The 27,002-nt window shown below is 39.9% G+C and overlaps 1 protein-coding gene across 2 annotated transcripts in view; it reads right to left on the reverse strand.

Annotated features, from left to right (window-relative positions):
• Window positions 1-19,020: 19,020 nt before the first annotated feature.
• LOC147166966 (dihydropyridine-sensitive L-type skeletal muscle calcium channel subunit alpha-1-like) overlaps window positions 19,021-27,002 on the reverse strand; it is a 42,071-nt gene continuing 34,089 nt past the window's right edge. For both annotated transcript variants that reach the window (XM_086086232.1, XM_086086233.1), the window contains 6 exons: window positions 25,811-25,913; window positions 24,528-24,629; window positions 24,200-24,330; window positions 23,409-23,531; window positions 22,980-23,109; window positions 19,021-20,149 (listed from right to left, as the gene is read on the reverse strand). In XM_086086232.1, coding sequence (XP_085942358.1) covers window positions 20,112-20,149; window positions 22,980-23,109; window positions 23,409-23,531; window positions 24,200-24,330; window positions 24,528-24,629; window positions 25,811-25,913 — 627 coding nt within the window. In that variant the 3' untranslated portion in view covers window positions 19,021-20,111. The remainder of the gene's footprint in view (window positions 20,150-22,979; window positions 23,110-23,408; window positions 23,532-24,199; window positions 24,331-24,527; window positions 24,630-25,810; window positions 25,914-27,002) is intronic.

Genomic DNA, 27,002 nt, shown 5'->3' on the forward strand with positions numbered 1-27,002 from the left:
TAGTTAACCACCTAAAAATTTTTCCTATTGTTGTTTCTATTCTATGTCTGTTTTTACCGCAGACAACCAGATATGTCATTATGGTAATTTTTGTGTGAGGAATTCTTTCATTTGTGTTATTTCTAATTGTGTTTATTTGTCCATTTAATAATTGTATTTAATTGATTATTTATTTGTAGTTGGGTTTTCACGTTAATCCAAAAATATTTTTCAATGCATTTTTAAAGTAATTGTCTTTTTTTATCTCCGCGGTATCGGAAATGGTATCGAGTATTTTCCTGGGTATCGACATCGAGTTAGAAATTTTTGTATCGTGACAACCCTAGTCTGCCTTCGACTTCTTTGTCACGGCCTATGAGTGCCCGCATGCCTGACTAGCTTTGGACAAAATGTGCTCGACCTTGGATACCAGCGCCGGGGACGAGAACAAGATTTAAGTGGCTGGTGGCCACTGATTGATAATTGTGATTCACTCAATGGAGCTCTCCACAATATCAAACTGGGAGCATTCCAATGTGATCTTCTTGGGAAAGGCAGGACATTCAATACTGTATGGCTCTAACAAAGCGATCACAGCATGATGTTACACCACTGACATGGGGTTCTATTTTGGGAGCAGGGCACCAATTCGCTTGGCCTAAAAAACCCTAATTGAGACTGAGAAACATAAATATTAGGGGTGGAAATCTTTGAATGTCTCACGATTTGATTCAATTCCGATTTTTGGGCCTGCGATTCGATTCAGAATCGATTTTCGATTAAGAGCTCTTTTTTATTCAAAATGATTTGATTGACAATGATTATTGCTTCAATTTATAGATTTGCAAGGAATTGTAATGATCTACTCCAGTCTTACTCGTTAATGCTAACTAGCGCGCTACTCGCGGCACTTTTATCACTCAAAAGATTGTCTCCACACTGCAAAAAAACCCTTTTCCTTCTACTCTCTAAAGTGGCTACAACTTAAAAGTGTATTAGACTGCGTGGAACCACACTGCCCCTAAGTGGCCAAATCGGGTACACATGAACAGCGCTCCAAATAAAGGCACACACAGACAAAGGCAAGACAGTATAAAACAATTTAAATAAAATTGATTTTGGGACATTTAAGATCGATTCTGAATTGTACTAAATGAGAATCGCGATTCTTATGAGAATTGATTTTTTGGCACACCCCTAATAAATATATAAGAGCTTTAACAAATTTCTTGTAAACCTCAAAAGGGGACTACATTGAAATTAAGTGCATATTAGGAGCAACAGTAGACACAGAAGCAATACACCTTAGCATCAGTTTGGTATCACACAAATCTCAGTTACCTAAGAGGAGTAAATGAGATGTTTAAGATCTCCTTTCCTCTGGGATGTGTTGTTGTCACTGCGGATGGCGACGATGCACCGCTATAGAATCTCCTCATCTGTGGCAAATTGAAACAAACCAAGCTGTTGTATTCGGCAGAGGTCAGACACAAAGGCACACAGCAATGTTCAGTAGTTGTGGTCATTGTCTGCTTAATGTTCAGCTTTGTCATTTTTCTTCTGGAGCATGCCATAATGTTGACTATCTGATAGAGAGAAATATTTAACCCGGATGCAATGGGGACTGTGTGGCATGAGAGTACTTGGACTGGATGAAATGTCCCGACCCTTCTGTGGCATAAGCCTCATTGTGCACGATGAGGTTGTTGAGTGATTGAAAGCATATTTCTACAGATAATTAAATGGAATTACAGATATTATGGTATTTCTTGGCTACTGGTTGTCTATAAACAATGGGTGGGTTTCCATCCACCTATTTTTATTCGAATTTTCAAGAATTGCGAAAAAAGAAACGGCAGAAATGTGAAAAAAGGCCCAAAATTCGCCAAAAAGTTTTTACGCTTGGAGGGGGTGGTTTTTGAAGCATATTGAAAAAAAGAAAATGTGCATCTTGGCGATGGAAACAGGTTTTGCGAAGAAGCGACTACAAGACCGGATATACGTCACACGCACGATTGTAGTCACAATAAACGGCGGATGATAAAGTAAGATATGTTTGGGGAGACGAATTAATTCAATAAAAAAACATTAATGCAATTTTAGATGGCTTTATTAACATCAGCTCTCAATGTAACGACACACTTCACTTACATGCGGGAGGGAAGTCACCAAGACAAACAACTTCCGTTCAGTCCGTCAAAACCAACATTCCCACTTGGAACTCCCCATTGTCCCAAAGTTCCGTCTCTACAACGTCATCTCGTGGCGCATATTCACAAAAGAAGAGCGGATGGACACGGGCATAAGTCGCATGTCCGTTTTGCGCATTTTCACAAAATTTGCACAAAAATTTCTAAACATTTGGATGGAAACCTGACTAATGACTGCAAACTTAACAGCTCTCATATCCATTGAGGACAACTCTTTTGAATCTTGTTAACAATTTCTGTAGAGTAAATTAGACTCTAATTATAGAGGGGCCAAATAGACTCAGTTCTAAAGTATTATTTACACTTGAAAGAGAGTAAAATACAGAATTGACCAAAATAAATAAAAGCCACTCAAGGGTTGAGGAACAAACTCCCGAACTTCAGCTTGGGAGTGAGCCGATCTATTCCCTGAGCCACGCAGCTCCTGCTGTGTGTTAAGATATCACTTGTGTCAGCTGGAGTCTTCCTAACTCCGAGAGACCAAAAACAATGTTTATCTCTTGGAGATAAGCAAACAGTAGGGTGGCATAGCTCAGGTGGTAGTGTGGCAGTCTCCCACGCTGAATGTCGTGAGTTCGTTCCCCAACCCTTGAGTGACCTTTTTTTTTCTTTCCAATTCTTTATTTTACTCTCTTCCAAGTGCAGATATTAGCCTATTCTAAAATTGAGTGTATTTGGTCTAATTTACTCTACAGAATTTACTGTATAGTATTTCTTAGAAAAATTATTTAAGAACAATGAAGAAACATCTTGTAAATCACAAATTCCGGTGATTGTATCGAGATCCCAAGGTCAGCAATGATTGACTTGATGAGCGAGCTTTACTTCACACCGCCAAAAACCAAATCACAAATCCTCTCCAATGATGCATTTTTCCAGTAATGACAACATGCAATGTGTGTATGCTGCCATATTTGTGCTATGGAGCCCGCTGTAACGCAAGACACATAGCTAGAACTTCACGAGCCTGTTATGCTGCAGGCTCAGTAGAATGCGACTGTGTGACTGGTTTGAACTGGATTATTTTGATCTAAGAATGGTTCCCGTGGAACATAGACGGTGGATGGCTCCATCGACGTTCGCCGGGGTTCTCATTTCAAGCTCATTTCACCATGCTTCTTTGTTTGTGTGTGTATGCACGATTGTGTGTGTCAGGCAGTAGAAGAGCCAGAGGCGACTCAAGTGTGAAATTGTGTGATGGTTTGTCCATTGCGCTTCATTTAGCCACACATCAGCCATCTCTCATTCCTGACAAGTTTCTTAACTGCTCCAAAGCACGCCTCGGGGTGGGGTGGCAATGAAGCCCTGACAGGCGCGTGTGTTTGTGAGGGCTAAAAGTGAGAGTAATAAAGCCAGCTGCTGCCATGGAAACCAGGGCAGAGGCTACCTCATACTATGTGTCGAGGGACCCATCAGGATTTCAACCATGGTGTAAACATGTGTATACACTCGCAAAGCCACAATTATGGTCCAAAAGCATGGCACGCGCGTCTTATAGCGGGAGGTCTCCAGCACACACGAACAACATGCTCGCAAACAGCAAATTAAGGTCAATGAAATACGATATGGTACTACGAAAAATATAGGAGCTGGATGCACGGTATCTTCAAACACACACACACGCGGAGCCGAGTCCACTCACCTGACTGTTTGGTTGACTGTGTGAAATTTGAAATTCAACTTTAGCCAATTACTTAATTAATTACTTTTGGCCAGTGTTATCATTTTACTGTACATCTGTTCCTCATATATTCCTGTAGCCACGTTTGGATATACACTTACCTTCCAAAAAAGGTTAGTAACGACACGCAATTGAAGTTTGGCTTTTTGTACCATTAGATTACTTTAGGCGACTAACAGTAGTAATCATATCATTATCAGCCACGAAACGGACGCTAATGCTCAGTAGCACATATGGCGCTTTAGTGTATTTGTGTTGTAGGCCTATTTTAACATTTTCAATGGGCATATGCGGCTGAAACAACGTAACATTTTAATCACAGTCCTTTAAAAAAAAAAATTTAAAAAAATAATATATATATATATATATATATATATCCCAAGCTTTTTGGCCCTATAATCACGTCAGAACATTAAAAATAACATTTTTGACTTGACTTGCGCTTTAATGAATTTGTTTTACCCTTGCATTAATTTTACTATTATAATTTATACATTAACTCATTCACTCCCAGCTATTTTCACTGAAGCAACCCCCTTCGCTCCCGGCTGTTTTACTTGATTTTGACTGATTTTGCAAGGCCCACAGAATATTGTGTTCTATTGCCATAACAACTTGAAACCTATCAAAAGAAAGATTAGAGTCTCTTCTTTCATCAGGAACAAAGTATATTTCTATCTGTTTCAGTTTTGCAGCAATTAGCATTAGAATATAGCTAAGTTTCATCATTATTCACAAACCTGTTTAAAACACTGGTAAAAGAGCTTTTTGCAACATGGCCCTGGTTGATCTCTTATACTCATCAAAGCCTTCTGTATGCTCTAACAATAAAATACAAAACAAAACCTGTATAAATAAGTCTTTGGGAGCATTGTAATATTTAAAATAGAACGTAGTTATACGTTTTTGGGAGCAAATGAGTTAAGTAGTTTGGAAACTTAAAAAAAAAATACTTTTACTGAAGTAAAATGTTTGATACTTTTGTTTTGTTTTTTTATTCCCAATACTGTACTTCTTATTGCGTTAAAAAATTTAACACTTTTGACACCTCTGTGTGTATGGCAGAGCACGTTTGGACATTACTGCACTAAATAATACAAGCTAGTGCCAACGCATCAATAATCCATTTCTTATTAAAAAAAAAAAACCTGCTCACCCTCTCTCCATTAAGCATTTGTATTCTCATCTGAAAGAGAAGAATGGAGGGGAAAAGCACAGAGGATGAAAGAATCAGGGATGCAAGGACGCATGGCAGAGAGAATACTAAATACCAATGGGTGTTAAAAACAATAAAGACACTATAAAGCCATGCTCACACAGGCACCAACGGACACACATGCACACTCTCACGCACAAACACCGTGTTGTGGTTTAGTGGACCCTTTGGAGCAGTTTGAATAGAATATATTTGTACCCCAGGCCTAAACAGTGAACATTATGGGGCTACGAGGGGAATGTTAAAGCCTAGAGGGAGGCCATTAACCTTGGAGAAAGACTTTAAGAGTTGGTACATGATTCAAAAGTTTTGTAGTACCCGTAGAATGCGGCAGTTGATGCTCTTAGCATTTGGTTTACAGTACGAGTTCAGTAGTACCAGTAGTATGTAAACGATTACTATTAACATATCACGGCGTGAGCCTGTTTCGCTTTCACGGGGATGTGTTCTTACAGGAAAACGACGGGAGACATAGATCGGCACCTTCAACCATCAAAAGCCATCCAGAAATGAGACTACAACTAAAATATGTTGACACACGCACGCACACACACACACACACGTTTGTCTTTGTATTTTAGTGGGGACATCTCAGTGACAATTTGACATAATGCATTTCCTAGCCTTTTACCCTAAAGCCAGTATCCCACTGAGTTACGAACATTGAGAAAGTTACGTTTCGTCAGATTTCGACAGAGTTCGGAATATGTTGCATTTGTGTTCGTAATTATTCGTAGTTGTCGCCTTTGTTGCAAGGAAACTTTGAACATGTTCAAAATTTCCTTGCACGTGTGTGTGCGCGCTTGTGAGAGAGTGAGCGTGTGTGAGAGAGCGAGAGAGAAGGAGAGACAGAATGTTGGCACATCTCGGTAATAACCTGAGATTAGAAGTGTCAGGTCATTTCTACAAGTGTTAAGGAAACCTGCGAGCTGAGGGAGAGACAATTTGATGAGAGTGGCTTTGTCCCAGGAGAAAAAGAGGGAATTGTGAGAGATTGCACATGAACACAGATAATTGTATAAATATTTTAACACTGAATTGTCAAAAATAGATTAAAAAAAAGTAAAACAGTGACATAATAATAATAATAATAATGGCGGCACGGTGGCTGACTGGTTAGCACGTCCGCCTCCCAGTGCAAAGGTTGTGAGATCAAGTCCGGGCTTCGGCCTTCCTGGGTGGAGTTTGCATGTTCTCCCCGTGCTTGCGTGGGTTTTCTCCGGGTACTCCGGTTTCCTCCCACATTCCAAAAACATGCATGGCAGGTGAATTGGACACTCCAAATTGTCCATAGGTGTGATTGTGAGTATGGTTGTTCATCTCTGTGTGCCCTGCGATTGGCTGGCAACCAGTTCAGGGTGTACCCCGCCTACTGCCCGAAGCCAGCTGGGATAGGCTCCAGCAACCCCCGCAACCCTTGTGAGGACAAGCGGTACAGAAAATGGATGGATGGATGGAATAATAATAATAATAATAATAATGTTAAAAAAGTGTTTTTTCTTTTCATTTGGATTAATGGATGGATATTTATTCATTTGATGTTACTTAGGTTATTTTCCTTTTTCTTGCTTATTCAAATTACTTAGTATGTGCGTACCCCAAACCGGAAGTAATTGTTTACAAAATATTCTTGAAATCAATAAATTCACATGGCCTTTAATCAATCAATCAATCAACCTATCTGAACATCTATTTTAATGGCGTCAATTATACAAGGATTTTGCTATTTGCAGGCTGCCCCAGTCCCTGTCCCCGTCCACATGAAATTCAGTTTCAATTTTTTACCATTTAGGCCGTTCGTCCACACAATGGCGCATTTTCAGAGCTTGAAACCGGGCTCGAGAGTGGAAAGATTTCAAAATGCGGCCCGTGCGCGCCCGTCTGGACACCATATGCAGGATACTCCTCCAGTGATGATGTAATGGTTGCAGCTCGATGAAGACGCATTGTCGCACATTGATGACGTATGCGCCAATTCTCGCGTAACTGCGCGCGAACCGTCAACCTGTCAACAACAATGGCGGACAGCCGTTTCGTAGTCGTTTTGCGCAGCCTCCTTAGCTTGCTTATGCTTTTGCAGCACTGTTGTTTACGACAGCGTTTACGCGGACCGTCCGCATATCTCGGGCAAGCCCCCCCGCTTGGAGCTCCAGTGAAGTCCGGCGGGAGAGGGGAAAAAGGCCTGACGGGATCCAGACCTTCCTGCCGCTTAATTATATCACAAGCCACCTTCCCGAGCCACTTGGAGTGGGGCCGCGGGAAGAACTTGGAACGTTAGGATGAGCTCCAGACTCAGAGGGACGCGTGCACCGGGAACAGAGCACCTATTTGGGCTTGCCGCAGTGAACCATTTCTCAGGTGACCAACCACAAAGCGCACATGCTTCATAAATGCATCCATGCATGCATGTATCATCGTGTGTTCTTATTTGCTTGCAGTGACGGTGACTTGTCTCATGTCACTATTAGGAACATGCTGCTGCTTAGCTTCTTAATTAAGATGTATGACTCACAGTGGCCGTGGATGTGTGACTTGTCATCACTTTCTCCCACACATGAACACACATAGTGTTTGGACAAAATGCTTTCAAAGGCAAATAGCTAATTTGAGATGTCACATAAGCTTGGCAGCTAATGTACAGAAGCTTCTCAAATACTCACTCAGTTGTGGTAACTGGGGGGGAAAAAAAAGAAAAGAGCAGGAATTAAAATGTACTAAAAGTATATCCAACACAATCACATGCAAAAACTCAATGTTTTGGAAGAAAATTAAAGCTATGTATTTGTATCGCGTTCATTTAAAACACTGTGATTGACCTTTCACAACTTCACGGGTCCGACATCCTTCTGGACACTTACAATGTAAATAAACATACCAGAGCATGTCAGTGAGCGTTTTTGGAGCAATACACGCACAATATCTTCCAGATCAAGACAAAAGGGTCTACAATATGCGGTGGAAGGATAATAAAATGTGCAGAAAAGCAGACTTCACAACTATTGAGGCTGAAGCATGCAGTCTCAAGCTAAGTCTTAGCTAAGACAACGCCGTCTTTCTGTACTGTTTGTAACAGAAAGATTACTCTGAAGTTGCCACGGGCAACACAAAATGCAATGTGAAAGATGAAAACAAAATAAGTTCAAAGTGCCTGTTACAATGCTATGTTCACAAAAATCGACGACTTAACATCACAGAGTTCCCAGTATAAGAACCAACGCGTGCTATCTATGAGCTCTCTGAGTATTTATTTTATATTATTAATAATAATATTATTATTGTTAGTGAGACAAATAGAAATGTGTATTGTAAAAAGGGCATCAATATACATAGATTTCAGAAATGCATCAAGTAATTGTTTTATACACGAATCATAACCCACATAATTGTGAGGCCCCTCAATGATTCCAACCCACTAGCAACGGCTGACACCTGACAGAGCAGAATCAGTGGAGCGAATTACCAAATTACAAATAAAGACTAAACAATCAAAGCCTCGATTTTGAACTGAATTTTTAATGTTCAAAATCTCTCTGAGAGAGACAGAGAGACAGAGACAGACAGACAGTCAGTCAGTGATATCTATCTGCTGCTGAAAAAAAAATCCTAGAGGAAACACTCCTTCGAGACCTTCTGAATGCTGCTCTCTGTTCTTACTTGGTATATTTTTTTGTATATAAAGACTGTTTGCATTTGCAAAGGTGGTTCCTTATTTAAGGAGAATTGTTTTCTCCCAGGAAAAGAGCCAAGGGTTGTGCTAAATCCGTATGTGGATGACTTTGAAACCTGTAACCCCCTTGGCACCTCACTAAAGAAACACAAGCTTTGTTCTGTGTACTGGGTCTTGGCTAACTTGTCTCCGGGGTTCCATTCCTCATTATCATCAGTTTACTTGGCAGTTTTATGCAAAAATGTATGGTTATGGTAAAGTCTTTGAACCTCTCTTCTGCAGTCTCGGAAGACGCTTGAGGAGCAGGGTTTTATTTATTTTTTTGAATCCCACTGTTAGGTGAATCAGTCAAAGGTTTGCTTGTTCGCGATAGTGGCAGACAACCCGGGATGTTACAGGATTTATGGAGACTTTCTCAGCGGAATACCGTTGCACATTTTGTACAGGAAAGATTTTCAACCACATCCTGTTGTGTCGTGAATTAAGTCTGACAACCGAGGAGCTTCATCAGGATCATGTCAAACAAGCACAAGATATGGACGTGCACAAGTTGTTGTGGAGTTCAAAGGGAATGCATCTTCACCCAAAAATCGTTCTTTTTTTCATCAACATTATGTCTTTAAGGGTATAATCCCAATAGAAGTAATTTATTGTCTAAAAGAGGTCATATATAGCAAACTTTTCACACAAGGTGATCTGATCAACGCCTTTTTGAAGTTTCTCCAGCAGAAATACAGCAGGCGGACAGAAATATTAATGAAAAATGAAGCTGGCATTGATTCTTACCATTTTTGATTGGACCAGCTAAATGAACATGAGCCTACATGGCACGTTCCCATGCATCTTAAGGACAGAGGTTGTTGTTGCTCCTGTGCCTAGTGATGGTTTGCTGGCTGTTTTATTTTTTTTATTTTTAAGAACAAAAGATCATAAAGCACAGGCAGAAATTCCAATAATTTTCCCCTGACATCAAATTACTGCTACTGAAACACCATTATTTGAACACTACACTCAGATGATTCAGCTGTTCGGACCACTTGTTGGGCTGGGGCTGATGTGCTTTGAGGAAAAGCAAAAACTTTTTTTTTTTTTATAAGAAGTTATCAGACACAAGTGCTTCAAGAATGGTCCCCTGGCATTAGCCTCAAAACATCAGATGATGATTGCTCACCAAGTTAGCTCTCCAATCCGGAAAAAGTCTGCCTTGAGGTTTCGAATGCAACCTCTTCGTCATTAGACAGCAGTTTCCTGATTCACATGCTGTGCACCTTGCACGTGTGACAACCAAGGGCGTAATTTAAAGGAAGGGAATGGCTCATAGAGCACTCACTCGGTGGATTACCCCAGTTTTATGAAGTTGACCAAATCTTCATTTTACACGAGTGTGCACCATTATGTAAGCGCTCTGTGGTTGGTATTTTTAACTTTTCAAATAAAAAACGAATTTGGCGGAGCTCAAACCCAACGGAATACGGAGAGCACTATAGAGCTTTCAAACTCACAAAAGCACCCACAAAAACGGCACTCTTGTGGCACTCTGTGAACTACTTGGTAGTTATTCATTGTTTGACTACAAGATTGGAACAATGTGACTCAAAACAGATTTCTTATGTTTTTCATGTTTCGGTTCTGTGAGGTTGGGTTTTTGTTTAATTTAATTTAATTTAATCAGTGTTTTGTTATGTTGTATCTGTGTCCTTCCCTTGTCTCGTCAAGCTTCATGTGGTCCACCTGTGTTTGCCTGGCCTTCCTCGTGTGTCAACCAATCAGTGCCCTCAGCTACTTGTGTCTTGCCCAGGTGTGTCTCGTCATGCCAATTAGTGTTGGCGTATTTGTCTCCTGTCTTTTGTTCAGTCCTTGTCGGTCCATTGTTTGTTGCTGTCTATGTAGCTGTTGTGTGTCATGTTTCACCACGTCTTGCCATGCTGGACTTTTAAACTTTGTTGTGTTTGTTTCTGCCTGCCAGTTTTCTGTTTGCCTTCTCGTTTTTGTTTAATTAAAGGACAATACCTTTTTTGCACTTAACCTTTGCCTCCTGGTCTCTGCTTACCTGCAATTGGGTCCTCCATCACATAAACCCTTAACAATATTCTTGTCCAAACGTCTCGCTTAGTTATTCCCATGAGCACCACATTCCAGGGGGGTATTCCATCAATCTGGATTAAGGGAAAGCCTGTCTTATTTCGCTCAACCCGGCTCATTTTTATCAGAGTTCTGTTGCATCAAGGTGGGTTATATAAATTCCCACTCTGGAACCATAGTAATTTATGCCGCAGAAAAGCCTGGCTCATTTTAAGTCAGTGCTCCATTCCATCAATATGGTTTATGTGAATGCTCACTCAGTAACCATGGAAATTTATGCTGCAGACCTAACCTGCTCCGGAGCAGGTTAACTGTCAAGCTTGGTTTAGTTGTGTGCCAAAAAAAAAAATGTAAAAAGAGTGTTCTGTAAGGTGTATTTGTGTGTTTGCATCATTTATTTCATGTAATAAAAATAAAAAGTCCATGACAATCATATCTCACCACTTTCACTGTTTCCAAAATCAATCGTTTTAATTAAACTAATTCATATAGAAGTCACACATCAAATGTAACTCCAAGAGACCTTCTAATTATCATTAGTAGTGCTCTACATTAAATAAGGTAAAAACAATAAAGTCACATTAAAAAAATGCCTTCCCACCCACATTCAATGGCGACCCGCCATATGTTAATTGAATTAATTGAGGTCAAACCATGTAAAAGCAGTGCATCCCAGAGAGAGACCACACAGAGAGATACAGACAGAAGAAACAGTGACAGCGTAGCAGACACACAGTGACAGACAGTGAGAAAGACAGAGTGAGGAAGAAGAGACAGCGAGAACCCAACTTCCATTCTGCCAACCATGGCATGTCCCTTTCTTATATGATCGTGTGGCAGAAGGTGCTCAGATAATTCAACGAGCATTCAAACTACCAGCCCCAAGGGTGTTCAGGGACAGGAAGAACTAACTGGACTTCCCTGATGATTACCTGTGGGAGAGGTACCGGTTGAGCAGGCACAGTGTAGTGTACCCGTGTAGTCTGCTTGAGCCTCATTTGAGGAAGGTCACACGCCGCAGTCAGGCCCCAAACACCGTGCATTCTGTCTGCATTGCATTGCGGTTCTTTGCCTGTGGGACATTCCTGCACAGTGTGGGTGATGCGGAAGGTCTTGGCAAAGCAACTGTATGTCGGGAGATACGCAGGGTATGCCTGGCTCTGAAGGAGTTCCTCAACATATTCATCACCTTCCCTGGCGATATTAAAATTGGTAATGTAGGTCTACTGTACATGTCGTATGCGAGTAGCTTTGGCCAACTGAAGTCCAGGTTCGGTGATTAGTTTTCAGGCAGCATTCCAGATTTCAGACATAGCTGCTAAATTCATACTATTATACACATTTCCTCCTAGACAACTTTTCAGGCACACAAATCTTTTGCTTCAATCCCTGCAGGTTCCAGTGCCTGAAAGGCCTTAGGGTAGTGCAGTCGTGCACAATATTGCAACTATACGTCGGGAGAGACAGCCCAGAATGCAAGTGGAGGAGCAATGGGATGACATTGACCCAGCTCTTCAGGGGACAATGGATGGGATGACAGTGAGGGAATTTACAAGGACACATATTTCAGTTAATGTAAATTGAGGTTACCTTGTTGTTCTATCCATTTTTTCCCCACTTGATTTGAAATATACAATTGTAATGAACACACGTGCCTGACTTGATTTATTCTTTTTTATTTACACATTTGGTTGAAGCTGTGAATGGAAACATTAAATACAGTCCAAACCATGTCCTTCTGTGTCATAATTTCTACTTGTACTTCTGTAGTTCCCGTATCGCCAACTTTATCTTCTTTATTTTCAACCTTTTGTATTCCATATTCAATTTCTCACTTTCTATTAAAAGTAGAAGTTTTCTCTTGGATATGGAACGTACATCCTGTGACAGAGGATGTGTCAGAGTAGCCGAGTATTTAGTCGTTGTTGGTAATATGAATAGTTACATACTTCCCTCCTTGCTGATGGAGTTCCTCCAGTCACATCCTGCAGTAGGGATAATTATTAGTAGGCTTTTGAAATGTTCTCTTCTGCTGGTGTTAATGCAGCAGGTGGAGGTCCCCCACCAGTAGCAGTGGCCTCAGTCTTTTTTCTGGCGGCTATAATGGCGGACAACATATTTACAGCTCGACATCCATTTAGACTTTTTTAAAAAAAAAAAAATTATGCATGTTGTCATAGACTACTTGCTATTCTGGAGGATATTTTTATATTTCACTTTAACTTGTTGCCAGGATCTCTTTTGGCTGCTGAGATCCTGACAAAAATATGTAGGTCAATTGGAAGTGTTATACATTATATCGATAATTGATGACACGATTTATATGAAGTACACATGTAACATGAAACAATAGTAACTTAATTTTTGCCATGACTTTTCCCTCGCCTTGTTGATGGCAGCAGTATTTCCTTTTATGTTGATTTCAGTCTTATGTTCCTCGTACAGCTCCATCAGTAGCTTCTGTTCATTCTGTAAAAAAGTACACCGCTCTTATTTTGCTCTTTTTTGATCGGCAATTCCCCTATCGACTCACCAGGGCTTCTTACCTTAGCCTTGATTTGACGCGGCTGGAATGGGTTAGTGGAACGACTTGGCGCTTTTTTCGGAGATGGTGTTCACTCCGGCCTCGCTTCGTTGCGCGAGCCTCGCTTTCTTTAACTGCGTTGATAGAATACCCCCCTGGTGGAGTTTGTTTATGAATGTTTGGCTGCTTGGATAAGGTAGCCCTTCAACTAGCAAGGCCTTGACAGTGAAAATACGGCACCACAACAGAGCTGAAGAAGACCTCACGTGGAGCCCTAAGAGCTAAGTAAAGTGCAGACAGGCACTAGAAGCCTACACAGCAGTATAGCTCTTGGACATATGAACCAAAAACGTTTGAAAAAAAGTCCACAATGAATGACAACCTCGCAGTTGTTTCAAATAAATCGTTATCATCTGTAAGCTCAAGAGCAAGCATGGAGTTATTAGGAGCCAAAACAAAGGCTGGAGCAGCTCAAGCTAGAGCCTCATATGCAAAAAAAAAGAAGAAATAGAGATAAAGGTTGAACAAGCACGTCTACAAGCTACCCATGATGCACTCAGGGCAGAACAAGAAAAAGAAGCTGCAATAGCAGAAGCAACGTCTTTGGAAGTTGGGCTGCTTGAATTAGGTAATGAAACACGCGGCATAACTTATGAACACTCTTTCAAAGAGAACCAAGAACAACGCACCCGTCAATATGTGTTACAACAAGCATCTGTTGGTGAAATAGACGAACCAATGCAAGTAGGTACTGACCCACCCTCAGGACCCACCACGAACATAAAAAGGAAAACATCAATCAGCTTTATATCAACACCTTCTTGGCCAATATAAAACATGTAAAAAATGCACAAACAACAAATAGTGGTATTTTCACAAAACACTCAACAGTATTATATTGCATAAAACCAGTCAACATTTGCTCTCCACATAACCTGCCAATGTGGAAAACATCACATTATTGCAACATGGATATAAGCGAGCTGAAACAAAAAGCTAACCAAAACATCAATATATAATTCTGAAATTTATTTTTGTTCCCAATTTAGTGTTTTTTTACAAGGGGAAAAAACACACTCTAACAGTACTGTACTGTATATAAAAACAGTAATAACATTTACTTTCTACGTAACCTTCCAAACATGGAAAACGTTAAAACCCTAATATAACATAGCATCAGCCTCTTATTTCTACACTTCCCATTCCTGTTTCCCTAATTAAGTCCATCTAAATCCTATGAAAACATTTGCCACACTTAATTGCTGTTGTCATATGTTCCTTGAATTCATCATAAATCAAACAGTGCATGCGCATGCACTAACAAGTGGATAACAAATGTTGTGGTCAGGCATCCGCTCAAAACAATAATGGTCCAAGTGCACTGTAATCTTGAAATTTGGTCTTTCTGACAATAAAAGATGCTGGTGTGACTGTTCCTGACACAAACAGTGAGGTGATATGAATTTACAGTATGTAGGTCTTAGTGGGCCAAGTCTGATTAAAGCTGTGTGATGCAAACTTATTTCAGAGGGGGATGACAAACTTAACACTGCATAAAGTAAAATATGTCAGTAATTTTATTTTCTGCAACTCAGAAGTTTATTATTACAGTGGTGCTTATCCAGTAAGTTTACGGTACATATCCCCAAGGATATGTAAAGTTATGAGCACCACTGTACATGTAGAAAAAGCCATAAATTGTCACCAAATTTGACATGCACATCTGTACTCATGTCCACTTCAACTTCTGAAAAAAATCAATTGCCACAGTATTTTAGATTTTATCGACATTAAGCCTTTTTTTTTTCTCACCATACAGTTGTGCTCATCTTACAAACACAACTGTATCTACAACAAGTTTTTGGTAACATCTATAAGATTTTAAAAGACCAGCTATTTTAAAAGTAGACATTGGTTAACTTACCCTCAAGCTCTTGCAGGAAATCCTGGAAGTTGTTCAAAATGTGTGTTTCTGTTACTTGTTTTTGTGTGCCACTTTTGCTCATCTTTGACATACGTTTTCCATACAACAACAAAAAAAATGCTGTATTGAGCCCCCATTCCAATTACATGTCGTGCCACAGATGAGCGGTCTTCCCGTGTAGAGTTTGCATGTTTTCCCCATGCTTACTTGGGTTTGCTCAGGGTACTCTGATATCCTTCCTCCTTCACGGAATGTGATTGGTTGTTGATCTATACAGTATCCTTCTGATTGGCTGGCAACCATTTCAGTTTGTACTCCGTCTCTCGCACCAAGTCAGCTGGAATTGGCTCCAGTGCAACTCTGACCATAGTGAGGATAAGTGGTATAGAAAGATATATAACAACTTAAGCAACAAAACGGCATTTTTTCAGGAAGGCGTGCAGCTTTGTGACGTTTTTCCAGCGACCGGCTTCGCTCAAGTTCCGGCGGGCAGTAGAAATGAGTAACGGGTGCCACATCGCCTCATGTATATTGCGCAATTTGGTTCCTCGCCGGTGGACTTTTTTTATCACCGGCTATGAGCGCCCACGCGCCTAATATCTGGCTGGCATGTTTCAAAATGTGCCAGAAATTTGACACCAAAGCCGGCGACGAGAACTTGGATTGGAGCGGCTCGCGAGTCACATGTTATCTTGGCTATTTCGACCACCAACATATACTTCCGTGGGTCGATTATGTTTGTGTGGCTGCTTTCTGGATCAACATGCAGCGCCCGGAGTGCAAACTGGCCGATCTGACGCAGTCTAGCGCTCACATGTGTGATGTTACTGTGCGAGGTCTCACCCTTGGCGAGCCAGAGATTGCCGAGACCCAAAATGAGCTTATCGGAAATGACCGTTTCCGTGACTGCGTCGGCGACCCTAGAACTGGCAACATCCCTGCGGTGGTTGTCGGGGCGCGAGGCATGTAGGGACTGGAGTGGATTTTTACCCGAAAAAGCCGCTCGGGCTTAGGTGGGCATATAAATATAAATACAATGTGTGTCGTTAAAGTGCTCGACGTCGGCCTTTGGCCTCCTCCGGGCTACGAGCTGACCTGCGCCAGCCACCGACATCCGGCAGTTGTGCTCATAGTTGCCTCGGTTACGCAGCGCATCTTATCTGTCGCCTTTGCAAGACCCACGAAACTGGCTACTTCGTCGCGATCCGCATGGACGCTTTTAAGGTGGCGAGCGATTTTTACATAGGGATTTTGACAGAAGAGGCAATAGTGGCGCTTGCTGCCGTCGTTGGCTACCGAAAGGCAGAGGCATGGTTGGGTCGTGGAGGCGGCGGTGAGGTGATGACCTGTGGGGATCGACAGGGACGTTGGATCATTATTTTTGAACCAGCAATGCTCCCTTTATGTGGTTTACATCCATGCAAACTCACCGCGTCAAAGAGCCTCCTTGTTGCCGGGAGAAAGCGCTCACAAGGCCGCAACTTGCTTGACGTGTGGCGGCGGTCGGTCTTCCACGTGGAGCTAGCTTTCCAAGCAGCACTCACTTCGTTTGATTGGCCATTACGCGCAGCTGTGAGACGAAAGGTCCTCGCACCGTGTGGGGACGTCCGTTCTCATTGGTTCGCCATGTGGGTCCTCGCGCCGTGTGGGGACATCCGCTCTCATTGGTGACAAATGGAGGCGCGTCCTTGTAAGGTATTCGAGACCAGAGCGCACACGCACGCACAGACATACACCTCAGAGGGACTTCAGTAATTAGACATTTTGATGGATAGCCAGTAAGGGGGGGGGAGGTGTCATTTGAGACATACAAATGTCAACCAACCAACTATCAAAACAGCATAGCATTTTCAATCATCACAATCATCATTAATCATCACACTGCAGACATAATGCTTGAGTTTGGCAGCAGCATGTTATACGTGTTATTCTTCCCGACATTTGTGGTTAGAAGTCTGTTATAGACAAAACATATTTCAAAGCTAAAAGAGGAAAAAGGCCATGCCTTAATTAATTTTCCCTAATTAAATTGCAAGGACCCAAAGTGGTCCCATCCTGAAAGGCCAAATGTATCACTCACCTAGAAAATGTCACCGCCAACAGAATATTACAAGAGGAAGCAGATAATGATTTTCACAGCTACATTTCATCACCTCAGACAGTAACATCCTCACATAAAGTACAGCGCAAAGGTTTTCAGCCACTGCTACTTTTGTATATTTCCACAAAGCAAATATAGTAGTCCCGCTGTAAATAATGGTGGGGTTTTATGTTCTAGACCACCCCCACAACAGAGGAAATCTATGATGTAGTGGCTGTGGCATTTACGCACGCTCTGTGAATCGACGCTACGGTGAAATAAATGACGGACATCCAGCAGCTGAACTTAACCAATACTTTATTGAAACACTATAACTCTTACAACACTTCATGTGATATCTCGCCTTCTAAATAAAAGGGTTCCTAACTAACCTAAACCGTTTCAATAACAAACGAAAATCGCTGTCCATTTCAGTATTTAAGTTGAATGCATCAACACATTAAGCCGTAAATAACAGTCTCGTAATGCTGCATTCAAATCAAAAGCTGGCAGGCGCGTTTGCATTGTAGTCAATGTACTCAAAGAAGACTTTGCACAAGACTGAATATAAGCTTCATGAATTTTCTCATTCTTATCCTTAGATTGAATTACTGAATTTCAGATTAAACACGGGCTCAGATGGTACTGGGGACGGGGGGACATGTCCCCCTCATGAAGACCACGAACCGTCCCCTCCACTTTCAAAGGGTTTTTGCTTAACGGTGTGCGCCTGCGAGCACACGTTTTGCTGCCTTCATTATACACAGCTCAGTTGAGCCTTTTCCCCGCTGTGGTCGATATTCTCCCAGGCTATAAGAGGCAGTGAAGAGCGTCTACGGCATATGAACACTTCACCCCCAAGAATGTGCCAAAAAGTAATCAGAGAAAAGGGTGACTATTTATTGATGTATTTATTTTAGTATTTTCACCTTTTTTTGTTAAGTACATAACTCCAAATGTGATTGTTAGTCGTCATAGTTTTTGATGCCTTCAGTGAGAATCAACAATGTAATGTCATGACAATAAAGCAAATGTATTGAATGAGAAGGTGTGTCCAAACTTATGGCCTGCACTGTATAGATAGCATAAAATATTTTAATGTCCCCCCATACCCCCCCCCCCCCTCGCCCCGTTGTATAATCTGCGCCAGTGAGTTTAAATATATATTTAAATGAATTGTTGATTACTGTTTGATCTTTAATGTACTGGAAATGTATACATTTGCTATAATTTACTTAAGTAGCCTTATGCACAAGTTCTCAACTGATTGCCTTGTCTTTGTTTTGTGTATATCATGACTGCACTCTAGTGGAATTACAGCAGTATCACACTACCCATATACCATAACAAAATAATATTGATAGGTTTGTGTATTGGGGTAGTTTATTGTTGTTGAAACTAGTATGTTTCTTGAAGCGCTTTTATTGAGCTAGTGACTTATGTTGAACACATATACTGTAGAGGCAGGAGATGAGCAGGGTGCAAGGGTATAGACCCCCTGCAAGGACCAGAGACCACTCCCACCAAAATAAATAAATAAAAGAAAATAGAAAAGAAAAGCAGGACAATGGCTAAGCAAAGATCTATTTTATTTTGTGGTTAACATATTAGAGTCAGAGATTCCCGAATCTTGATGGTTTCAAGGTGTGTTGTTGAAATGAACCAATTTCGCCGTGTCTCAGGAGGAGCCACCAGTCAGTTAGTTAGTAAGTGGCCTTGTGATTGCTGACACATTGTCACTGCAGTGTCTAAAGCAGTGCCATTGTAACGTTTGTCATTTATATGGGCCAATGTGAGGTTTCCAGCTCAGGGCCTTGCGACATCTCTGGAGATGAGGGATTTTTCTGAATCCTGTGGTTTTTACAATTCTATTTGGAAAAACGTGCAACAGCAGGAACATATACCTTCCAAAACCGTAAACACGGTCATAGATTGCAGGCCTCCTTATTATTATTCGCAAAACTGGCAAAATAAAGCAAAACAAAAATATTCTGTACAGTACATCCGTAAAGTATTCACAGTGCTTGCTTTTTCCACAAAATGACTTCTATGTACACTCAAATCCAAATTACATAAATAAGCTATAGGTCATTATCAGAAGGTGCTCCTTTTATATCCGGTGTATTCAACTCAAATTTAAAAAGGTGGAATTTTAATCAATTGCCATTGCACTAACCTTTATATTTAAATCAAGAGCATCATCTAGAGGAGTTTAAAATATATATTAAAAAAACATCACACGTGCTTCATGAAGCTTCGTTTTCCCATCACTAGTTCTGGTTTCGCTCCTGACCCAGATTACTGTATATATCAGACTGATGGATGGATGGATATGTGTCTTGTGTTGAGTGCAAGAGCTCAAATCTGGCAAGACCAAACTTTTTGCATTGGTGAAGGGAAAAAAAGATGGACATGTTTTTGTGCCTATGGTTGTTAGTTGTTTATGAAATCTTTATTAATATAATTATTACGAGTTATTATATAAAGCTGATAACCAACACAACCAAAGAACGTGAACTTCTGGAGGGCTAAATGAATCAAAAGTTTTGAAAAACTGACAAAGTGTACTTTAAAGTTAAGTCACAGTGTTCATCACTCTATGATTCAAATTGCCCGAGGAAACACATTTTTCAATTGCTCCCCACTTTGTACATCATATAGGCCAGAAAATAAAGCTGTTCACTGTAGTATCCACACAAAGGCTGACATTGCAACTTGCTTCAGTGTTGTTCTTAAAAGAAATGCTGCTTAATTTGCTGAATGTGGGTCATTCCTCCCAGCTGTATCTGTAAAAAGACATGCAAAACAGAGGTTTAAAAAACAACAACATTTGAGGTCGAAAACAAACTGAAATATTCATAAAATATCAAGTGGTAAATGAGTTCAGGGAACAGTGAGCAAGTAAGGAAGTAAGGGCCTGAGGAACGAGACAGCTGCTACATGCGGTCAAAGACAACAACTGCATCTCTAAATCTGCACTTAAGTCTCTTGGGGAATGAAAATCCCACACCACAGGGTGACCCAGAAAAAAAAACCAGGCCCCTGCTCCATTCATTGATTTTGTTTGTTTGAATTAAGAGCAAATGCAGCTAGGACTATTTTTTTTGCGTACACCCAATTTAAAAAATGATAGTCATCGTTATTGTCTTTTTCTTTTTCTTCATTTTAGAGCAGTGGTGGTCAAACTCATTGTAGCTCAGGGGCCACATGGAGGTAAATCTTTTTCCAAGCGCGCTGAACCAGTAAAATCATGGTATATAATTAGTAGGGATGTAATGATAACTGCAATATTGTGATATTGCAATATTGAACGCTATTGAAAGCAGCACATCGGTTAAAAAGGTGAGGTTGTATTCCATTAATGTAGCTTTAGCACCCTCTGGTGGTTACTTTATTAGTGCAGTTTAATTTTAATTAGGAATGTTTTGGCCACTGCGGTGATTATCTATCATACAAATCAGTCATATAAGCAAATACATTCCCAAAATTTTCTGGCAATACTGTGAGTTTTTACACAGTATCGTGATTTTTTTGATTTTTTTTTATATTGTCAACCTCGCCACAATATCGTGATAATTATCGTATCGTGAGGTTCACATCGTGATATTTATCGCATTGTACTGTTTGGATATCGTTACATCTCTAATAATTAGTGTCAATTATATGTAGCTTTCTGCTATAGGCATGCTGGTCTAGTCCCAATTCCCCGCGGGGCAACTGTATATTAGGACTGTCAGTTTAATGCGTTATGAAATTTAGCGCAATTAAGGAATGCTGTTATATTCGTAGCCATGAAAAAAAAAAATCAATAACCCCTATTCAAAACATTTCAACATGGACTTATTACTCTTTCCACACTTGTGAGCAGCCACAGTGCGCAAATGCAGGCCCTCAGTGTCCTCCTGTGGCCTGGAGACCATGACGGTTCACAAACCTACTGCAGAGAGCTGCTGTTTTTCACCTGTTGAAATTGAGTTGACTTAAACAGTGTTTCCTAATCAATCAGGATAATTAGGAAATAGTTTAAAACTTTGGATTTTCCCCATAGACTTCGACAGTTTGCTAAAGGTATGAATCATTTTGGACGTGCCACTTTTTGTTTAAATGCAAATAAAAGCCAAGACGTGTTTTTTTCCACAGTGATGCCTCTTGTACAATATCTCACCTGTGTCATTTACAATCCAGGAAGTAACTTTAAATTAAAATTTGCCAGGGGTATGAATAATTTCGGGCTTGACTGTATATACAGTATATATACGTGTGACTAATTTTGAGTGGGCATCTCACGTTCCAGACCTTAGTACCCCCAGATAATAAACTGTGTATATACCCAAAAATCTGCATAAAGAAATCAAATTTTTGTCCATAGTTTTAATTATATAACTACACCACCTTTTAATAACTATGTAATAGCCTTGCATTTGTAGATCTTTTTGAAACTCTTAAATTAGATACTTTCATTGCACATTCACAATCAAGACTCATTTTTACAAGATGCATCTCTGTTTCACATTTGTTGTGTTTTTTTGTTTTTCTTATTATTATTTAAACATAAACTGAGCAGTTGAAAAACCACCAGATCATAGAATTTAAGGACATGTGATTTTATAATAAGATTATTGGTCGGTACACGATTATCTGCCAGGTTAATTTTCCTGATTGCCCTCTTCTGCCAAATAAGAATCATAGAATCAAAATCAAGAATATTTGTTACTGATTTGTATGTGTATCCCCAGACCTCTACCCAATAATTGATATATGGGACTAGGAAACAACTGAAAAACAAATGTAAAGATTTATTTTACTTTTTGTAATAATCCTGTGTCTTTGGATACTTTTGTCTTAAAGTGGTTTACATGCAGCTTCCATCATAATTTATTAATAATGATAGACTCCAAAATGATTTTGAGTCCTTCTAACTCGATATTATTGATCATGATTTGTATTTGATTATTGGTCTGATGGTATCCAAATAATATAAATGTCGTTTTATTTATTTTTAAGGATAATTTGTTGATGTCAAGCCATCGTTTCAAAGTGTTTAATTCCACATGCTCAGTTAAATCATGACCAGAGTGGTATCATTGGCAAATGTGATACCTTACAGATGCAGTATCATTTATATACACAATGAATAATCTTGTCCCAAGAATTGATCCCTAGGGAACTCTCTATATTACTTTAATAATTAATTCTGACTTGACTTCACTTAACTGTGCATATTGTTTTCTGTTTGCAAGACAGTCAATAAGCCATAATTGCACTTTTCCTCTGATTCCATATTTTTCCAATTTCCTAATCACTAGTCTAATCAATTTATTTTCCGCTTTCGTTCGAAAGTTACTTGAAAGTTATTTGCTCCTTTCAGACGTTTCTTCCGCCTTTCACAAAACAACATCGTGACAGCGTATCAGCCGTGCGTCAATGTGTTTAGAGGCAAAAAGGTGAGCATTCTTTTGATGTCCCAATATTTATGGACCAGACTGAAATTCAAACAAATCTCACAGTGCTGCTTTTGATCATTTTCATGTATTTTTTATTTTATTTTTACAGAATCCAAATAATTGTATTGTGCTGCAAAATTGTAACTCACTCAAAGCAAGTATGAATACACACCTTTAGTGTTGTTGTTTGTGATTCCCTCCGCCATTTGCAGTGGGCGTTGACTTGTAGCCTGGTTGCCGCTGGTCACATCACTCTCCATGGCAAAGGGATCAGAAGGGTTACCAAAAAGACTGCCTTGCCTCTGTTTTGGAAAACATATTATCACATTTATTTACAGTAAGTCACACATGCCACTTGCAGCTAGTTTGAAAAATATTACATTGTTGCACAATGAAATTAAAAATAATGCTTATTAACCATATTTATAATTATTTCATCCAATTTTTATCTCTAAAGGCCTTTCACAGATTTACACATATAAAATCAGCATGTGAGAACTCGTGGGCCTATACTATTTATTTAGGCCCACCAGTTCTCAGATACTGATAATTTTTTCATTCATTCCCACAATTCATTTATTAACTCATCTTGCACATTTACCCTGAAGATTTCTTCCACAGCTTCATCAGTAACTCTGTCCATCTCGTCTTCATTCAGCAGATCACCAGAGATGGTCCGATGGAGCTCAGGAGCGGCTTCCTCTTCTATGTTTCTAAGTCCTGCCTGAGAGATATATCTGCAGTTATGGCACCAATGCACATTTCATGTTGTTAAGATGATTTTAAATTGGATTTTAATGGCTACAAAGAAGGTGATGCTATGTTGGTCATTTAAAGTATAAGAAAACATATTGCAGTGACCAGCAACATTCCAACAAAAGCACCTCCTTGTTTTAGGCTCTTTTGTTTAGTCCTTGCACAATCATTTGATTTATTACAGGAGAGGTTTACTGATTATAATGCAGGGTGAGGAAAGTTATTAGACGCCTTACGCAAGCTCCTGCAAATAGAAACAGTTCGACAACAAAGATAAGTAAATGCTCTTGGTAAAGTTCAGTCCTGAACATGTGTATTTTTGTGTTTTGTAGCATGACATGCGCTCGCCTGATGCGTTTAGTAAGAATCGATGCGGACGGGATACTAATAAGCCATGGCTTCTACACGTCAGCCCTTCTTTTGGATGTTAATGATGTGAGGTGATCGATGTAACCTGTAATAATGTGTCCAAAAGGAAAACATGAATACAAAATATGGTAGACACATTTCTCAGCCATTGAAAAAGAAATATTAATAGTGGTATAAAACAATAAAGCCGAATACTCACCTTTAACAATATTAATTAATTAATATTAACTGAAAAAAATAAATCATACAATTAAATTAACTGCTTGCCTGTATCTCATTTGTTGCATTTTTCTTTGTCGGCCGGTAACCATAATATTCTTCTTGTCTTTTTTTCATTTTCCGGAAATAATCCTGGATTAAGAATGTTGCATAGAATTTTCCCACAGTAACTTCATCATCTGATAGAAAAGAGAAGAATAAGACAGAAGAGGTTCATTCTTCTGTCTGTATACCAATAACCAAAAACACTTACACCCCCCCCCCCCCCCCCCCCAATAATCAACAAACATGAAATGGAATGCATCAAACAAATTATTTAAATCTGGCTTTAAAAAACAAACAAACAAACAAAAAGAGCTTTGCTCTTGATGCCAACCTCCTATTGGTGGAATGACTTGGTCCAGCAGTTTCATACTAGTTCGCTTCCAGATCTTCTTAATAATTGCTCTCAGCTCCTCGTTGGCTTGTTCAAAATTACCTGGACAATAACACAGTCATATCAAGAAAGGGGAAAGGTAATGAAATAATAAATGAACGGTATTTACATTGCCTTGTACAAAATAGAAATATATGCAAGTTGTATTGATCCTGGACAGCGATTTAGATTATGATGAACGCTAATAACCTTGACATGCAGTGATGAATAATGCACTACATGTTTTGTTACTTCAATCAGCCACTGCTCACTTTTGAACGGTAACTTTTTATTGTTCCTCCTTGCTTACAGCCATAGTCAAGTGCGTTTTTCTAGACCTTTCGCGATAGTTCTGCTCTACTCTCATCTTAATTGCTGCGTAAGTTTTGCTACGTGTTTTGCCTTTTTGACTGTTGTTTTCTCACGTTTTTATTTATAGTCCCTAAAATGTTATTTGCGGTGTTCTGTTACCTTACCTTTTGCAAGCGCTTTGTATTTTCCCATTTTTGTATCCTGGCTTGGACCAGCGTTGTTTTGTTATTTACCCGATTTGGACTGTAATAAATCTTTATTACGCCCTCACTGTTGCCCGTGATTTTGGGATCCACCTCACTAGTCACGACTGGACTCTGATGTGAAAATGTGACCTTAATTTAGCAAGTTAATGTTAATATAGTTCAAACCTTCTGCCAAAGATAGCAGCAAGGTATCAGTCTGCATGGATGCAACCCAGCGGGAGACAAGGCAGATAAAACAAAACAACCACCGCATTACATACAAACAAACTATGGGCGATCAAGAACCAACAGCCTGAGCGCAACAGGTATTCACTCAGATTACCAGCACTATAGACTCGATCTGAGTGAAGCTTTTAAAGGGTTGAAAAAAGGGCTGGGCTGAACAGACCGAGTAATGCTGCGGAACATATTGAGAAGTTGGAGGAGAATCGTAGGCTTCTCCCTCTCTTAACACGGCGAAATGAGATGAGCCCTCAAGACTCTGTAGCCTCCCGCAGATTGCCTCGTGGTGTAGTTTTCAAGCTGACAGCAGAGGGCATTTCACTTTATTTCACTTCCATACAGTTGGAAAGTCAATGTGTAGTACACCAGCGGCGTTTGATACAATCAAACTCCACGGCATTGGAACAATTTTGAAATCGAGATACGGCATTATTTACAATACCATTACGCCCCTAACACCTATAGTAAATTGTTTCTTTCAAAAAAGAAGAAAAAGACACAAACCTTCTGTCTTGATTTTCAGTGCAGTTCTAACCAGGGCAAACAGCGTTGCATTGAAGGTGACTGTTCCATCGCTGTTGAGTGGCATGTTCATGGAGACGAGTCTCTGCAGCAGAAGGAAAAAGCACACACAAAGACCGGTTTTATTACTGTTTTCTAGTGACTCTTCTCAGTTAAATTTTTTTTTTATTATTATTTCAAGGAGTAGATGTATGATTTTCTGTCTGAAGTCATTCTTTATTTTTATATGAATGTCATAACTGGTTGTGTTGTGTCACACCCTGAATGCATTTTAAGCTAAGCTAAAATAAGATCAGCAACAACAGGCAAACTTTAACAATAAATTCAACCACATATAATTTGCATTTTCTATGTGATTGATGTTACATGTCTTACATTTCACACGATCAGTTATGCTCCAAATGTGAATATGTACTGCAATGTACCCAGATTCCCTCTAGTCGTACGTAAAAGAATCACTGCCCAAGTATAGTTGTTGTATTTAATTTCCCAAGGCATTCTCAGGCCAACCCAGTGACATATGCTCCATTTGAGGATGGTCGGAAGTCAGCTTTATCCAAGTTGTTTCTTCCCCAGTATCGACCTGAAAGCGTTCGATCCGAGAGTAAACAATCAACATGGTGGATACTGATAAATTGTTTTTTATTTTAGTCCTCGAAATTCATTTTGACCTCCAGCAAACTTGCCTTCTCGCAATTTTGCTTCATTTATTGTTTTTTTCTTATTTAATAAGCATTTCATACGGTTCAGGGAGATAGCGGCATACTGTCACGTACGTTGTGTTACATGGAGTTATGTCGGCGTGGAGCGTCACATGACAGTATTGCCACGTCGGCTACGCCCAGAAACATCAGCTGATAAGAAGACACGTCACAACTGTCAGTTTGAAAGCTTCTGAGGAAGGTGGCAGTAAACGCCTAAACTAGTCAAGGTAAACGAAAACCTTTTTGACTTTAAAAAAGAAAAACCAAAGGATGTGTAGACAAGATTAACTTTTTTAACAATTTACGTGGAAAGTACGGGCAACAATGTGTCACAGCTTATCGCCGTTTGGAGAAGATTAAAAAACGCAAGCCCGTTTTAACAACCACCTGAGATTCAACCTAAGGTGCAAAGATGAGGGAATAACATTTTAAAATATGCAAGTAATTAATTAATTAGAAAAAGAGTAGAA

The sequence above is a fragment of the Leptonotus elevatus genome, chromosome 10 (assembly GCF_054856555.1).
Source record: "Leptonotus elevatus isolate MCC_2025b chromosome 10, RoL_Lele_1.0, whole genome shotgun sequence".
NCBI lineage: Eukaryota > Metazoa > Chordata > Actinopteri > Syngnathiformes > Syngnathidae > Leptonotus > Leptonotus elevatus.